This window comes from Enoplosus armatus, chromosome 16 (genome assembly GCF_043641665.1).
Source record: "Enoplosus armatus isolate fEnoArm2 chromosome 16, fEnoArm2.hap1, whole genome shotgun sequence".
In the NCBI taxonomy this organism is placed as follows: Eukaryota; Metazoa; Chordata; class Actinopteri; order Centrarchiformes; family Enoplosidae; genus Enoplosus; species Enoplosus armatus.
This window is the reverse complement of record NC_092195.1, coordinates 19998774-20017279: the sequence shown is the minus strand read 5'-3', so window position 1 is coordinate 20017279 and position 18506 is coordinate 19998774. Positions and strand designations below refer to the sequence as shown.

The 18506-nt window shown below is 42.0% G+C and overlaps 1 protein-coding gene across 2 annotated transcripts; it reads right to left on the bottom strand.

Moving 5' to 3' along the window:
• Positions 1–3872: 3872 nt before the first annotated feature.
• Positions 3873–14828, bottom strand: cacng8a (calcium channel, voltage-dependent, gamma subunit 8a). 2 transcript variants are annotated; one of them, XM_070921492.1, is made up of 5 exons: positions 14798–14828; positions 10438–10689; positions 7432–7515; positions 5133–5273; positions 3873–4720 (listed from the first exon to the last, which is right to left on the bottom strand). In XM_070921492.1, the coding sequence occupies exons 1-5, from the start codon at positions 14826–14828 to the stop codon at positions 3873–3875; spliced, it is 1356 nt and encodes a 451-aa protein (XP_070777593.1). The 2 variants fall into 2 exon arrangements, with proteins under 2 accessions (XP_070777593.1, XP_070777594.1); XM_070921493.1 differs by having other exon boundaries at positions 10438–10665.
• Between the last annotated feature and the right edge of the window lie 3678 nt (positions 14829–18506).

The window sequence follows — 18506 nt, the reverse complement described above, 5'->3', positions numbered from 1 at the left end:
TGTGGACAGCAGGAGGTGGGGATCAAACTGCCAACCCTGTGATCGGTGGACGACCTGCTCTACCTCTTGAGCCGCAGCCGTGATAAAATCGCTGCTTTCATGAAAAGCTGACAACATCTATGGTGGTAAATAGCACATTGGCATCCTGACACAGTGAGTGTCAACTTATGATGACGCACGTCGAGATGCCGCTGTTGTGTGGACTTTTATAGAAAACAGTAGGTGCAGGTGTTTTGGCAGCGTTATACGCTGCTGTGAGATTGAGCAAGTCGCTTTTGTTGCCTAAACTTCACCATGTGGCAGGTCAGAAAACAGTATTTTGTTGTGTAGCATTACAGTAATTCACATGACACAATCACAGTTTCATATAGAACTTTATTGAATATAGCTATATATTTATATATATATGTATATATACTTATATTTTTTGTCTTTTCCGGTGAGGATCAGTATATTGTATTGCTTCCCCTTTTCCTTATTGTTCATTACATGGATCAGTCTGCTGAGTGGAAATATACCAGTTTTCCATTTGAAGAGTTTCAGGTTTGACTCGTGTCAGTAGCCTAAGTGTTGAGAAAAGGAGCTGGTGACTTTACGCTGCCTTTAAAATGGCTTTCACATCAGGATATGAATGAAAACGAAGGAACAGAACGTCCGCTTTTGACCATGTTCTGACAACCACTTTAGAAAAGGTTAAAATGCGGGTTGGTGTTCATTTAATGATTTCTCAGAAGCATGAGGCTGATGTATTTTGTTGCACTTATTGTTTACCATGTAAAAACCACTGACAACACCAACACAGACCACATTTAGCACACTCCTCCAGCACTTAGGCTACTAACAATATGTCACAGGCAGGCGTGAAGCCGTCATAGCCCGAAGTTACAGGTGTAGGAACTCTGAAACAATATAACATTAAGAATATCTATACGTACCACCACGAAAATAAATAGATTAATATAAATTCTATCGCCTACAGTTACACACTAGTCAGAACATTAAAAAACACTGATTATTAGGCTACGTTGGTAATGTTTAGAAAATGAAAAAAAAACCCAATAGCCTGCCAGTAAATGAAGACAGAACCAGGATGGAAGAGTGTAAATACAAATATTACAAAAAAGAGAACAAACAACAACAGCTGAAGCTGAAAGAAAAACTCGGAAAACGGACAAATTAAAGAGCAACTAATATAGAAATAGAAATAGAGAGGATTAAAGAAAAAATAACAGAAGAAAAAGAGAAAAATATAAAAGAAAAACAGTGCAACAATCAAATTTACAGTACAAATAATGTACACCGTAAAATCTAGAGTGATATTTGAAAAACGTGGACGAGAAGGCCCATTAGTCTGTTTAGAATGGCTGGAACAATCAGGATGGAGGATTTAAAATGACAAACACTCGCTTTCTTCACTATCAGCGTGGTAAAGCAAGGCACGGAGCCCCCGATTGTTCCTGGGAAGCCGCTCAGTAACCAGCGGAGGACTGGTGGGTGAAGGTGGAGCAGGGCGTTACTGAAAAAGAGCATGCACGCTCAGTCAACTCTCCCTGCACAAATAAATGTCGTGAAATAATGAAAATGATGACGATGAATTTATACATTATCGCCCTCTCACTTTTGTGCACATGCTTTCCACGTGACACCACTGACTTCAGTGTACATAAGCAAGAGAAAGAAAAAAGAAAAATCTAAAAGTCATCCAAAGCAATATAAAAAAAATACAAAAAGAAAAGATTTCAAAATGTATAAATACCCTGCAATAACCATTACGATCATAGAAACACCAGCAACATGATATCAATACTCAAGGAGTTACAAGTTCTCATGTAACTCGGAATGAAAAGACAACTCAAAGATTACCATTTACAGACATTATGTGCTTTTGTTGAAGTGAATGGACCGATAAGATACTCAATAATACAGTTATTATTCTAGTTTGTGAAATAGTATATAGTTATAGCTAAAAGAGAGAAGGAGGGAAGGGGAACTGAAGCTAGCTGTTGTGCTTCCCTCCTCCTCCAACTGGTCGTCAAACAGGGTCGGATTGATTTCATTTGCAAACGCAGCTGATTCAGAAGTGCGTTCAGAGTTCAGAATATCAGCCCGATCATTTAGGACACGTGAAGAGTTTCAGTCCAACATGTTACATCCATTACGGAAATGCTTTGGCCCTCAAATTATCTCTGACAACATCTCAAAAATATTATTCGCTCAAAATCGAATTGGTTCTTTAGAAATTCTTCTTTAATACTAAATAATGTGCTTCAATTTTGTGTTATTTCTTTTTAGAATAAGTGAGCGAACTTGGTTCGATAAAGTGGCTGATGTCTCATATTGGAGAAATCCATGATTTCGCCTCTGATCTAAGTTCTAACTAAAACTCCACCCCCTGAGTGTAAACTGAATCAACCCCCACCCTGTTGGTTGCAGCCCTTTGCAGGAACACTCTACGGTCGCTGCCTCGTAGCCTTCGGTATCGAATCATCATCAGTCATACAAACCCTGGAATCAATTTGGGCAATTAAACATCACAAAGAGTCCATAAACGTCCATCTTTACAAGTAATTTCATCGACTTCGAAGGTGCATTTAACAACATTTCTACTGTCTGATGAAATGTTCCCCAGAAAGCTCAATTATTGGAATTTTTAACTGCTCATAAGATTAGTGCAATTTACGAGCAAATCACGTCTGCTAGCATATCGAAGAGCCGAAAACGTTTCAAAGAAGGGAAGTTATATTGAAACGAGAGAGAAGGGCAGTCTGCTTCTGTTTGGCCAGAATTCAGCAAATATTTCACACATTTGAACAAAGACTCTAGGACTTTAACGTCAGACGAAATGACTCGTTCAGATGGACATTTGTTGCAGTGTTTCACTGGCAGTGGTGTAATGGAGGCGTGCAGGGTGAAGCTTAAAGTCTATGGCTGTGTCTTTCTCTAGGAGTGTGGAGAATGCCCATCTGTCACTGTAATTACTTTTGACACACAATGAAAAATGAATAGGCTCACAGTGTGTCAGCGTCTTCTGGTGTGTGTGTGTGTGTGTGTGTGTCAGTAGGTTAGATATGGCTGAGGTCACTATCTAAGGACCAGAGGTTAAGTAGCTACTGTTGACCTTGAACTGGCAGTCAACTGGTCAATGAGCAGCTTGTTACTTGGCTGAACGTACCCGTCTGAGGCTCTCTGCTCTTTTTAAAAAAAGAAATGTAACAGAGAATTGTGGCTTATACCATCTGGCTACTTTTTTTAATATGATTTGTTATGATGTTTAAAAGTGTTGTTTTGGTGTTCAAACTGGATGTCTAGATGTGTAAAAACCAGATTCAGTTCAGCTTTAACCTCGAATGGCAAGATCAAAGCTTAGTAGGTTGTTCTTCTAAAGTCAAGTTGCAGTTTAAATCCCCACAGCAGCTGACAAAATGTAGAAGGGGAGAGTAAATACCTACTGAGCTCCCCTGCCTCCTCAGCAAGGCACTTAACCCCCAGCTGCTGCACCAGGAGACTGGTTTTACTGGGAAGCTCCCAGTTGGGGAAATGGAGTGATGCTGAAATTAATAGTAAAAAAAATAAGCCCCTTGTGCTGAAGCCTCCACTGCACCATTGCTGTATAATTAACTAACAAAGCCAAATTCATGACCATTTTAAGGCAGTTGTCATGAATTTGCACATAATATCAGGTGTTTTGTGACTCTTCATGATATTGGTAGGTAATTATGGCAGCTAGATACCCAAAGGCTCAAGGACAGAAACTACCGTCGAAGTGTCGCCCACACATTTTCAGCACTACTCTTCCTCTCTTCTAACTCTTAACTCTATTCCACCTCTCTTATTTCAACACTCTCTCTCGTCACCCTCTCTGAGGTTTAGATTTAAACTGGCGTAGTTTTCCTGTTAAGTGTATCTGAGTTGCTATCTCTGTCCCTTTTGGCCGTCAGTCGGTCCAGGGTTCCCATGTTGCCCCTGTCCCTCTCCATGGTGGCTGTAGATATCGGAGCCGGCGGGGCCGGTGTGGTGGCCGATGCGGAGGTATTTAGCGGTGCTGAATTCTGGGCTACGGCTGCTGCTGCCGCCAAATTGGACTTGGAGTGAGATGGGAGTGTACCGCTGCTTATCACCGCTCCTCCTCCTCCTCCTCCTCCGCCACTGCCGCTGGAATCTTTTGGGAAGTAGTTGTGGAGCTGGTACAGGGTGGCGCGGTCCACCGTGCCGTAGAGAGGTGGGGCGCCGCCTCCCAGGCTGCCCAGCTTGGAGTCCCTCGACAGGGTGTACATGGAGATGTCGCCGCCTCCTCCGCTTCCGCCGCTGCTGGTGTGGTGGGGGTTGGGCAGAGTGGCCACAGAGAAGGGTGGGGCAGAGGGTGGCAGGCTGAAGGTCTTGGAAGCTCCAATGGGCGAGGTCTCCTGTGAGTGTGGCGGGTCGGTGGAGCGCGAGCTGGAACGAGAGCGCCGTCTGAAGCGGTAGCTGGGCAGCCGCAGCATGGCGTGCGTGGTGCTCTTGAAGAGGTCGGTGCGAGAGCGGCAGCGCAGCTCCTTGTTCTTCTCAATGTAGATGTTGACGGCGAGGACGCCCACCATCTCGGCCAGGATGAAGGACAGGCCGCCAAAGTAGAAGGACCAGCCGTAGGAGTAGTGCCACTTCTTGTCCTCGTCTTTCTTGGGGGAGATGTCGCTCAGCGCTGCTGAGATGTACACGATCACTCCGATGATGTTGCTGAGGCCTGAAGAAATATACAAGACTTCCACTGTAAGTGCTCCTCTGAGACAAATTAACCTGCAGCTTCATTAAATTGTTTTCCAGGCAGAGATACTGGAACTGTTTCCTTTCAATTATACAGAGAAGAGGCAGGCACAATATGAAAGTCAATCTGCATATCATACATAAGAACGTCTCATTATGCCTCTATTTGACTGAAATAGCACAGTTTAATTTCAGTTTTTAGTGCAATAAGACAGATTGGAAGGACAAAGGCATGCATTAAAGGTGGCAAAGCAGCACGCAATTTACAGCCAGAGCTAAAACGCTAAAGCAGATAGCACACTGACTTCCTGCTTTAATACAATTCCAACCCACATTTCCTCTTAGAAACTATGAGAGCAGAGGTGTCTGCCAAAACCAGGACAAAGTCTTACCTGCAGCTACAAAGAGAATCCCTCCGCCGAGGATGACGTTTCTTTTGCTCTTGTAGAAGCCGCTGGAAGCAACACACACTCCTCCCAGCAGGAGCAGTATGGCGCTGAGGATGGGGAAGATGCTGGAGGCCCGCACCACACCTGCAGAAATACATCATCGTGTGCAATGAAAGGTCATTGTTTTCTCAGCTTTGTTAACTTTCTCTGGACTTGTTGTGTCTGATAAATATGACTAACTGTATTTTCTACTGTAGTACAATAAGTGAGGTTGTTTTTCTGAGGTTCAACACCATTTGAAGGTGCAAAGTTAAGTCTTGTGACACTGCTAGGAAAAAAGTGTTACCAAGACGTGCTATAGCTGACACTACAACTTGGCTCTGGAACAGCAGCTATCTATATATAAGTTTACTACATAATATTTAGTACATCATGTATTTTGTGGCTCTGGAGGAGCTTTGTCAAGACTTTCCCAGAGTACATCTCTGCTTAGGCTTGAAGACAACACATTCTGAACAGAAAGCATTGCAAACTGGGAGTTTTAAAGACATGTAGTTATTAAAAATGTAGGGTTAGGGTTAGGATCCAGTGTTTCTGGAGATTAAAAGTCAGACTATCTTGTGATCTTTTACATTCCTTCATTTGCATGTCCCCGATCTCGACAGGATTACAATACAAATCTAAGTCGATTGGAGCGTGACCATTACGCTGCTCAACAAGGGGCTGAAACAGTAGCTTGAAATGGTTGCGGGTTCATCTACTCCACTGACTATGGCAGCAGTTGATCAAACTACCTACTGGCTCTTAATAAACAGCTCAGGATTGTTGCCAAATGTTGCACTGCATCACCTAAAACCCCTCCAGAATATTTTTGTCTGCAGACACCTCAAGCCTATCGGCAGTAGTGGAACGTAGAGACATTATCGGAGACTAAAATGCTGAATATCCATCTCTGGCAGGGACATGTGGAACAGCCGAGCCTTCACGTTCTGAAGGTGACTTTTCAAGCCGTGAAGGGAAAAGATAATGCTGGGATAAGCATGTATTCATAGAAGCTTCTGTCAGACATGTCAAACAGTGGTTGGAAATGATTCTCTGAATTTGTTTTTAACAGGTACTATGTGGGTGGTGCTCGCCTCCTCAGCACAAGTTAGTGATAATTTACTGAATGGATAAATAGCTAATTAGAAAGAATGCTGAGCTGGTTTGTGGGGATTTTCTGACCTTTCGAGTGGTCAGGTGACAAACCCCCACTGAATAATTAGTCAAGAGATAATTACCTCCTCCAATGAGGACTTTGAATTTTGAATTTTCAGAAGTAGAGCTGATTAGTCAGTTAAGAGGTTAAAGGATCAAGAGAAAAATAATATGCAACTATTTTGATAATCGATTAATGATATCATCAACGTGCTGGTTCCAGCTTCTCAAATGTAAGAATTTGGTACTTTTGTCATATATAATTGTGTATTGAATATCTTTATTATATTCAAATAAAATGCTACCATGCAATGTATACAGGACTTGTAGTCGCAGCTAATTTGCAGTCCTTGTTTCTGGTTTATAAAACACGTAATACAACACTCTAACAATAATCACTAATAATCAGCTGGATCATGTTTCCCATAATTGTCTATTACTCTAAATTCTAAACATTTTCTATAATTGAAACAAACAGGGAGCATCGTGCAGCCTTTGCAGAGGTAAAAGCTTTCTTGTTCAGTCAAGGTTGCACACCAAAGCAGACACGAGAATCTAAGATAGCATCACAGCCTCCTTCACAGAAATAGATATCTTTTTATAATATATGGATGGAACATATACTTTGTAAACCAAAAGGTTCAGAGCTGTACGAACAGAATTTTCTGTCACAATGGAGGCAGGATGTGAAACCTGAATCCTGAGCTGAAAATAATCCATTAGTGAAGGCTGTTCTTTCAATCCATCTGTGGAGAAAAAAAAAGGCTTTCTGTACACCCCCAGACTCCCAACCCCATGCACCTGGGCATTTAAACACACACACACACACACACACACACACACACACCTCCAGGAACGCTTTGCTTGAATCTGACATCCGTGCATTGATGTCCGCCCACCACCCCCTTCTGTCCTTTTTGTATCCGTGTGTGATGGAGACTGTAGTGTGTGTGTGTGTGTGTATGTGTGTTCTGTTCTGTTGAGATGTGTGTATGCACACATCTCATGTGTAGTGCAGTGTGTGTGTGTGTGTGTGTGTGTGTGTGTATATGCCAATGTCTGTGTGCATTTGTGGTTCACTTGTAAATGTGTGTGTGTCACTCACGCAGCAGATACTCTGCAGCATCTTGGTCGTAGTCTGCGTCGTCTGGGAAATGATTGATCTGGGAACACACACCTCGCTTCAAGCCTGAAAAAGACAGAGGGAGAGGAGGAGAAGGTGAGAAAGTGGAAGAGATCACAAGGAAGAGAGGGAGATGGGTAAAAGACAGAATTGCAGAAATAAAAAAAAAAAAGAGGGCAAATTAGGAAGAGAGAAAGTATGTGAAGGCAGACATGGGAATGACCAACAATTATGGAGAGAAAAATGGCGGTGATGGTGGGAGAGGGGAGGAGAAAAGGAGTGAGAGGGGAGGGAGAAACATATGGAGGAATAGAGTTTAACGGCGAGGGAATAGAAACAAAGAGAGGAAGAAATGAAGGCGATGAAGACGGAGAGGTAAACAAGCTAACAGATGTACAGACAAGACGGACAGATGAACTGATGATGAGAAACAATGGACGATGACCAGAGAAACAAGTGTCAACTGTCAGGAGAAAAACAATGATTGTACTCGTTATGATGCCTCTGCATAATTACCATCAGCCAATCAGACACACAGCTGATGCTGACTAAGAGAGCTCAGTGAGGCTGTACGGTGCTTTGAGCTAAATGCTAACATCAGCATGCTAACATGCTCACAATGACAATTTTAACATGCCGATGTTTAGCAGGTATAATGTTTTCACCATCTTAGTTTAGCATAATAGTATGCTAACATTTGTGACTTAGTGCAGCTGAGGCTGATGGGATTGTAGTTTTTCAGGTATTTGGTCAAAGCATTGGACACATTGAAATTTAAACCTGATGATGGCGCTGGATGAAAAGTTAAGGTGTTAAAGTTATTTCACTTCATCCTGAGGGGGGGCACGTATCTGCACCGAATTTCATGGCAATCCATCCAATAGTCAAAACCCCAAATGTCAACCTCATGGTGGCGCTAGAGGGGAAATCCGAAGCTGCTAGGGTTGATCGTCTGGGGACCACTGATGTGTGTTTAAAAGTTCATCCGTGTTGAGATATTTCAGTCTGGCGGACCACCATTACCATCCTTAGAGCCCCGGCACCAGCCTTGCTACAAAATGATCCTTATTCCAATCAAGAATCTTGATTGGAACGATTGCAGTGATTTGATGAGAAGATTTGAAGCTGAAATCGATGCCTCCTCGTCTCTGTATGATACCGTGCAGTAGGTTGGCTTTTCACTCCTTCCACCATGTGCCATGACCAGACAATCTGAAAGGTTTAACTCTGAAAGGACAGCAGCCTGCTTCTGTTTTGTCTTGTAAATCAGAAACAGAAACTGCATCTGTGTGCTTACGTTTCTCAATCTGAGAGGGAATATTTGTTTACCTTGAAAGCTATTTGTGCATCTCATGGACAAAATAAACATCAAGATGAACAGAGACAGGAAGACAAAATATTAAAAAGAATGTGACGAGGAACACACACACACACACTTTGTACAAACAAATAAAAGTCAGCCAAGAAAAACCTGAAGAAGAATCAGATCTTTTCAAGACAGACTATCACATACATCATAGACGCAATGGGACATAATTATTAATCTAATGGCACCAGGGACTGGTTCAAAGAGGGAGCAGAAATCCACAAATGGGACCAGCAGACAGCCGATTGGGATGAAAGGGCAGAATGTTTGTCTAACATTTTGGATGATTTCTAAAAGTCAATATGCACGTCACGCCACAAACTGCAGGTGAAACAACAAGAGGTCTTTCCACATGAAATATGAAATGAAATGTGAAAATAACTGTTAAGCTTGATGAACTCATTCTGGATGAAACTTCTGAAGGTAAGCCAACAAATGTCCTTCCCCGTCAGATTTGATTGCACACAGTATAAAATGCAGTGATGGTGTCCTTGATGCGGTTCTCTAATGTGGTACTTTACTGGCGTCAAAATGCGACATGTCACACCTTTAACTAAAACAGAGGAACCTCTATAACAGATAGCTGTGGAAACCTCATCTTATGTATATGTGTGAGAGCGTCTATTCTGTATATGTGTGTGTGTGTGTCAACTGCAGCAACGCAGGAAAACTACTTAATCACTCACTGAATGAGTCACCACTCACATCTGAGCTCTGGGGCGTTGCGATGAGCTTCATGTGGAATGCATAGTATGAGTGTATATATGTAAGTGTTTGTGTCTGTCTGCGCATGAAAGTAAAAGAACAAATGCAGGCAGAAAGCTCACGTCTCCACATCTGGAAATCCTCTCATCTGAACTGTGCAACAAAGCCAAGCTGTAGCAACAACAGCATGTCAGGATTCATCATAGGTTCTGCCACAACAGATGGACTGTGCACGATGTTTAGATCCGCTTGTAGCTAAGGACGTTCATATTTCAGTATTTTTAATGGGCAGCAGCAGGGTGCTATGTTGACACTGTGGCTTCTGGCTACATGAGGTCTTACCGGCGACCAAACCATTTATACGGCAAGGAATTTCATTAACATTCATTTTATTGATTTGTTTGTTTACTGCTATAGTTCAGGTATAACTCTGATACGCCACCCTGTCTACCAGCAGATATGTTTTGATGGAAACATAACGCAGCCCTGATTATGTTTTCTATAAACATAATGAGGCAATGTTTTTTTTAAATTAATGTCTCTGCAAAGTCACAAAAATATTGATGTACCGTCGCGGTGCAGAAGTTAACTAAAGAAAACTGCTTCCATCTCATGAGACGTGATTCTCACAACTGACCTCATGATGACTCCAGAAGGTTAAAGGGAAAATGAACAAAACAGACTAATAAACTAAATTAGAGCAATATACCATACTGGTAGTGTGTGTGTGTGTGTGTGTGTGAACACCTATTTATGTCCGTTCTGATTACAATGATGAGCACACTGACCTCAACAAGACCCTCCAGTGACCAACACATGAGAAAACACACACACATTCAACCCCTGATGCATCCAAAGGTTTCCACGGCCTCAGACACACACATCAATGCATGAACGTGCATTACAACCAGCCGAACCTTCCAGGCAGCAGATCCTCCAGAGGCCGGAGTGGGTGAGCGCCCCGGGGTCCTTCTTGTCCTTGTTGTTGGAGTCCTCCTGGGACGAGTTGGCCGTGCTGTTGCAGATGAAGGCGCGGGCGTACAGCCAGTAGTCTGTACCGATAGCCACCGTCATCAAGGCGAAGGCCGCAAACGCTCCCATGGTGGTCAGCAGTACCTGGATGCCCCGCTCACACCACACCATCGCTGGGCGGGGAAGGAAACTAATGTCTGAGGAGAACACAGACACCAACATCAGGTCTTAAGTACACACCAGTGCACACGATACAACTTCAAACTGTGCCAAGTAACTGGTGACTAGAAGTAGTGTCATCCTTTAATGACAGTATTGTTTTCTGCAGCTTTACTAAAAGCATAGTCTTCATCATTACCACAACCAGCTACACTCTCTAAATTAGTACACTTTTGTTTGGTTTTATTAATCCCTTCAACAAGCCAGGGAGATTGAGATGTGGAGGGGCTTGAATGTTGTTGCTCTTGAACAAGCATTAGTCACGCCCCCCCCCAAATAAAATGTGTACAACCAGGATTTCCTTCACTCCTTTTGTTTTTCTTTTTTCTATTGATATTTGGGGGGAGGTTTTTTGCCACCAGGGTTCCCACATGATGTTCCAACATGATGATAAACAGGACAGAGCTAAAGTTATAAACAACGCCCTTTTTTGTATGATTTCCACGTGGATTTATGGAAGTTTATTGTTGATTAATACTCTTAGTACAGATTCCAGCAGCAGTACTGTATTTGTATGATGTCAGAGGGATTGACAAAAAACGAAAAGCTTGACACAATTATACATATACTTCTTTGCTCAATGCACTCACGTGATATTGTGATATATATATATAAATAAAACTGACTTGACTGTAATGAGTCAATGTAATGATAATTCTTTGACCTGTACAAAGGTACTCAGCATTACTGATCGCAGTCAAGGTGTTTTTCCCACAGGTTAATGGTTGATTTTAAGATTTTAGCCAAAGAATCCATTCATTTCAAAATTCAAGCTGATGTGAAACTAAATAGACTCTTGTTGCCCTCAATGGTTGAACACACATGAAATTAAAAAGACGCTGAAAATGTAAACATTTTTGCCTTCCACCTTGTCCACAGTTCATGCATTGAACTGTCAAATATTTATGCATTAATAGAACTGCTGTCCCCCATGGGCTACGGTGGGTGACTGGTGGAAGCTGCTGATGGGGTTGAGTCTTTCCATTGCATTCTGGGTGAGCACACAGGAGCGTTTTTTAATCAAAAAACAGCGTACACAGCCCGAAGCACTAAAGAAATGTTGGCAGCAGGCGGCAAGCAGAAGAACAAAATGCCGACCCCGCTACATCAACACAAATATAAAACATCAAATATCGTTACAAAAATAAACAGTGCAAGAGGATGGACTCAGAGGGAAAAATCCCCAAGAAAATTTAAATAAAGTTGGAAAATGCATTATAGATCAGTGGATTCTCTCAGCAGGTAGGCACATTTGAATTCTGACCTTTCTGTCAAGACCTGGTTTCCAAAAGAGTCCCTTTATGACCTGATAATATCAAGAGTTTGCAGGTTTGGAAGAACATTCTTTGGAATGTGGCTGCTGATAAGATCAATATGACTTCCGGGGGGAAAAACCTGTTAAGCTTAAGCAGAAAGGGAAGCAGCGTACAGAGGTTTACGTACACATGAATAAAAATAGGAGGGTAAAAAAGACAAGAGAGGAGTAGATGATGAGACGAGAAGAGACGAGTGGAGAGGACAGGACAGAGGAGAGACATAAATTGAAGCTGAGAGGTGAACAGTGAGAGGGACGGCATGAGGGAAATTGAGATGCAACACATCTTGTGCTTCAGGAAACATAAATGAAACATCCAAGCAGCGCAGAGGGGGGGGGGGGGGGGGGGGATCTGCATAGACTCCATTTAACCATTTAGTTCCTCAATGAGAGTTAATCAAAAATTACCATTTGAATGTGAATGTGTTGAAAGGTAAATGGTGGACAAATGCTGGCCGGAAAACTGGTTTAGCGTTCTGGAAACCCTCGACGTCGATCTCTGTTCATGCGATCACAAGCGGGAGGTCAATGTAAACAATCGATCGCACGGAGAAGATCAACCCCAGTGTGGGCTTTTCAACTATCTGGCTAATTCAGCTGGCCTGAGGGGTGTTTCCATGGCAACGCAAATCCCAAAATAACAGAGACCACTGGTACTGTGACCCTGACACTGACCTGCCTGCTGGAATATGCATAAGGTAAGTCCCAAAAACTGCAGGCTGCAGAGAGATATCACCGCATTGGCCGGTAAAGTCACACCAAACCAGCGGTGGATGAAGTACTAATATCTTTTGCTTGAGTAAAAGAAGCAATACCGCAGTGTAGAAATACTCTACACCACTACTGTTACAAGTAAAAGCCATGCATTCAAAATTCTACTTAAGTGAAAGTACAAAACCATTCGCATACAAAAAGTACAAAAAGTTAAAGTACTCACCACACAGAATGGTTTCAGATAAAATATATATTTTATTACTGAATATTAATTATTGATGTGTAAGCACACTTTCCTGTGGCAGCTGGTGAAGGTGAGGATAATTTTAACTACTTAATATACTGACGGGTAGCTTAATCAATAATAATACATCAGAATTTATTTGTTAAATATATTTTGTATTCATACTTAGAATCTGCAAATAGTGACTAAAGCTGTCGTACAAATGTAAAGGTAAGTCAAAAGTACAATTTTATCCTCTGAAATCTAGTGAGTACACGTATAAAGGAGCAGAGAATGAAAAGACTCAAGTAAAGTACAAGTACCTCAAAACTTTACTTAAGTACAGTACTTGAAAGTAAATGTACTTTTCACCACTGCACCGATCGGACAGTTGGTGAATAGCTGCATGTCAAGAGACATTTTTGCTGCAGATGTATTCATTTGTATTATAATTAATTCTTTAAACTGTCGCTAATTTTCCTTCACTTCAACTTTTGTTGTAAGTTTAGGTCAGGTCAGTCTATTTCTCACTTGAGTGATGCCAATATCCAGTGTTGGACCTATTTAAAATGGTTCAGTGGCCATGTGGAATAACAAAACATCACATAACATCTGTTAATTGTAGATTGAAAATGTCAATTTTGTCAAGACGACAAAGTTAGATTTTGAATTTGCTTGAGTGATTCGTCAAACCAAGTCAAGTCAGTTTTATTTACATAGCCCAATATCACAAATCACGAATATGCTTTTGAGTCTGAACAGCATACGACACCCTCTATCCTCCGACACCAAATGAAAATGTGTCACATTCTACAAAATAAAACTTCTTTGCCAAGCTGTTTCATGTCACGTGAGCAGTACACAAACCTGCCAACGTGGCAGCAACATCCTTCACACTGGATTGGTCCAGGTCACATTTCTGCTGCACATTTAAAATCTTCTAATCAAGCGCAGCCGTCTAAACAGACGACGAGCTTTTCTCAATCATCGCGCGCAGATTTGCTTTCCACAAATCTTTAATTTCGGTTGGTCTTTCGTGGTGAAACAAGCCTTAACGTGGATGCTTACACACTGACACGTCTGATACTTGTCAAGCCTTTGAGGATGGCCATAGTTGGATGTGGTGAATGGTTTCCACTGAATAAAATACTGAAATATTTTAAATATGGTTTTAACTTGTAGAAAAAGTATGTAAATATTGAATATGTAGGTTGCGGTGGCAAAGCTAGCTCAGGCAACAGCGATTAGATTTAAATAAAATATGTTCTACTCTTACATTTAAAAACAAAACTCAGTAACCTGATTGGTTTGTTTCGTCAACAAATGAATGAGATCCAACCAACCAGGGCGGCTTTTTGCATTTAAAAAAAAAAAATAATAAAATCTGTTGTTCAAGGCCACAATGCATGTAAAGACAACACAATGAAAACTGGATATTTCAAGTTTCACACAGATCATTACAGTACTGCAATAGCTGTTCAATTAAACCACAAATCACGTTTCTTTTTTTACAGAATGATTTTTCTTCACTGCTTGTGTGTCAGCGCTCCCTTCAGTCAGCGCCGCTCTAAAGCAAACGTTTAGCTTGGATGAATCAAAACCACTTGCCTTCTGAAACCAGACCTCTGTGCACATCTGCACTCCAGTGTGTGTGTGTGTGTGTGTGTGTGTGTGTGGCTTACTGCACGATACTTGTTTGAATGAATATCTATGCAGTACACATGTATATGACATGTATACAAGAATACACATGTGCACCTGGTTGTTTGTGTATGCAAGACCACATGCACGACTGCACTGTGTGTGTGTGTGTGTGTGTGTGTGTGTGTGTTACCTGGGGGCATGTTTCTGCCTTTCGCCTCCATCTCCTCACCCCCCCGCTGCTGCTGCTGTTCTTCTTCTTCGTCGGTGAAGAGCGCTCCGTAGCCCCGGTCCGAGCCGCCTCCATCCACCGTTTATCCTTCACTTTCTCTCCCCTTCCCCTTTCCTCGCTCCTCTGCCTCTCCCTCTCTTCTTATCCCTTCTTTCTTCCTCTTCTTCTTCCTCCTCCTCTTCTTCTTCTCCCTCTCCTCTCTTTACCTTGAGCACTCCTTCTCTCCTTTTCAGCGAGCGGGGGATGCTTCACTTGGCGTCCTCTCCTCTCATTGAATTGTCAAGGCAGTCATCTTAGCTACTGAGAGAAGGAAGAAAGAGGCGGGGGGGGGGGGGGGGGGGTGGTAAAGAGCAGATGAGGGAGAGAGTGAGAGGAAAGACAGAAAGAGAGCGAGAGAAGCAAAAGACAAGGGGAAGATGAGGGTGAAAGAATGAGAGGAAGCGATAGGAATGACAGGAAGATGGGGGGATTCAATTAACGAACTTGACATGAGTGTTGAAACCAGGGGATGCTCCTGTACAGAAGCATCTCCCATACAAACATCTTTTCTATATGAGAATGATGATATGTTGCTGAAAAAAAAACAAACAAACAAACAAACAAACATCCAAAATCTGATGCCAACGGCAAAAAACGAGCCCCCTGTCAAACAAGAGAGGCTGGTTTGCCTCTACAGAGAGAGAGAGAGAGAGAGAGATAAAGCAATAGAAAAGAACAGGCGATGCGAGAGAGCGTGCTCTATTCCATCGCCATGGCAACAGTGAAGTCTATGGTGGAGCTAGCGAGCGTGTATGTGTGTATATGTTTGTGTGTGTGTGTGTGTGTGTGTTGGCGGAGTAGAGGGATGGATGTAACAGCTGAGAGGATTTTGCTGAGATTTAAAAAAAAAAAAAAAGTGTGTGAATTCCTTTGGTGTGCAGAGGATGTCATACATGACGGACACACACACACACACACACACACACACACACACGCACACACACACACTTATGTGTTGGACATGGTTGCTTATAGTACACGAGGAATGAACATTCACAGGAGAGATGACAGACTTGTGAGTCATTAGCACGGCGTCTCGGCATGTTTCATCCATCCAACTTTCTTCCTGTTGGTGCGATGGCTTAATCACAAGCATTTAGTGCTGTTTCATACTTGAAATGAAATGCACAATGTTGATTTCTCAAAGCTGAAAGATCCGGAACAAGTGGGGATTTAACGCCTTGCTCAAGGGCATTTCAGCAGAGCGGCTGCTTTCCTGCTCGAACTCCCATCCCACATTTCAACAAGCAGCGTGTTCCTGAAGAGAAAATCCCCACCAGCACTGACACAGGATCAGGTTTTGCTAGTTTTTATTTTTTGCAAGCTGTTGCCAAAACTGCAGGGCACCAAACATCCACATGAAAGGCATCTGCAGCAACACAGCAGGGGATCCCAAGTTTTTTCACGTCAACAGCCCATCAAGAGCTGCTTCAGACTACAAACCCCTTTGGAGACTCCCAAGAAAGATGACAGCATTAGTGCTTTGTTGAAAAGCCTAAATACGACAGATGTTTACATTTAACTGACAAAGGACCGGGCAGATCCAGCAGATCTAGTGACTGTTGTCTGTTAGGACAGACAGATAGCTGAACTACTGTGACGGTTTTATACAGCGACAAACATTCATTCAGATGTGGTTTGAGTTGACAGTTGAAGTTGTGCTAAAAGCCTGACCAAACCATAACCCTGGCAGTGTCAGAGGAGAAACTGCTAATACTGATATTTTGCAACCTTCATTTGCTTCGGAAGGCACTGACAAGCGATATTACCCTGCCGACAGGGTCAGATCAAGACGCTAAAGTTTGTCTGTACTAGACCTGACACAAAACAGATCTGTGGAAAACGTACCACCAGATTGCATGCATAAATTAAGACCTGATTCAAAGGGTCCTGAGGACTCTCGGAACCTGTTTGAGGATAATTAGGTGATCAGAGCTCATATCCACATGAGTGGTAGACATCCTGACACACAGACCAAAGACCTATAGCAGTGGAACTGGAAACCTACAAGGGCCTGATTAGACTGATAATAATTTGGACCTGGTCCCACTTGGGTTCCGGGTTGGGTCTTGGTTACTACAAACCACGAGGACCCGTGAAGATCTCTATGCTGTTTGGTGGAAGAAAGGTGTGACATCTGGATACGTTTCCTGCCAGTGCAGCTGTGTCTTCTTTGATGAAATCAACACTGATGCTACTGTAGGGAAGATTTGACTCAATTTGAATATTTCCAACTAAACATGCACTGGAATCAGTTTTCTTAAAAAACATGACATTAAAATTACATTATATTATAAATAATAAAATACCAGACGGATGTTTTGTCAGCAGAGGATTCATTCTTTCATTCTGGAATAAATCTCTTTCATTTCTCTAATTTGTATGTAACAGCGTATTAGTCTAAATCACAAACTGGGGGTCGCAACAGAGACAGTCTCCAGTCGTCCCGTTTAAATGAGACCATACAGGAACTGAACAGAAAGAAATGAATCAGAATTACAGGCACAAATCAAAGCAGCAAATGAGCAAGAAGTCCATCCAGAGAAAACTGCACACGCTAACGCTGGCTGAAACTCTTCAACACCTCCACCCCCACCAGAGAATAATAAGAAGACATTTAGTGCTGCATTGCATGAGTTCTGGCTGGTGAAACCCTTTCAACTTTCAAAAAAGTCCTAGTGAAAGTGGCAAAGTGTGAAGTTTGCTCATGTAGCATTTAAACATATCCTTCTGATGTCACTCTCAGGTTTCTGAAGAGAAGATGAATTTTGGTTTCCTGCTCAGAGGCTCGATGGAGCGAAATGTGGGACGAACAAGCGACGCGGCGTCACAGGCTCAGACTCTGGTCAATAAAACAAACACGCTCTCTAACATTTAAGGACATCTCTGCAAGCTTGTCATCTTTTCAGCAGATAGCATATCCAACTGGGATATAAACTGCAGTTTATGGAGAAACACGCTTTCTGAAAGCATGAATATGGATGTTTTTGCATCAGATGAATGTTTTGAATTTCATCTGTAAATTACGGCAAAATTGTAAACCGAGCAGCTATTTTACACAATATTTCAAGACTCAAGTGCATGTATCTACAGATGCAGATACTGATGCTGAGAAAATATCTAAATCCTGTGGGGAGGTACTGGGGCTTTTGACTAGAATGAATTCTGCTAAATCTCAAATGAGGCAGATTCTTGTCTCTAACTGATTTATGGTCTTTTCCCTGCAGGAAATATCCTCCCTAATTTTGCAGAACTTCTCCGAGTTAATATGTGCATCTAAACTTGATTGAATCTGAACTTGTTGTCGTTATGGCAATTAATTACAGGTAAGCTTTATTGCAAATCAAACTAATTAATTGAAATAATCTGTAGAGACCACAGAATATTCATGATCGTGTAATTCAAAAGAGAATTTCAGAGTTTCGTCAATACAGTAATACAATCTTATTTTATTCTTTTACCTTTATATTTTTACATGCTTGTTGTTTGTCAGATTATATGTTAAAAAAATGTAGCACCATCAGACCACGGCAAATTCCTTGTAATGTATGTTACTTGGCAATAAACAGTTTCTGATTCTGATTCTGAGTTTTATTGAAAGGCCCATCTAGTGGTCATTTGAGGAACTGAA

Coding starts and splice junctions, on each gene's coding strand:
- cacng8a (XM_070921492.1), bottom strand. CDS start 14,828: ATGGAGGCGAAAGGCAGAAACATGCCCCCAG. Junction 7,516..10,437: donor GAGGATCTGCTGCCTGGAAG/GTTCGGCTGGTT, acceptor TGTCTTTTTCAG/GCTTGAAGCGAGGTGTGTGT. Junction 4,721..5,132: donor GATTCTCTTTGTAGCTGCAG/GTAAGACTTTGT, acceptor ATATTTCTTCAG/GCCTCAGCAACATCATCGGA.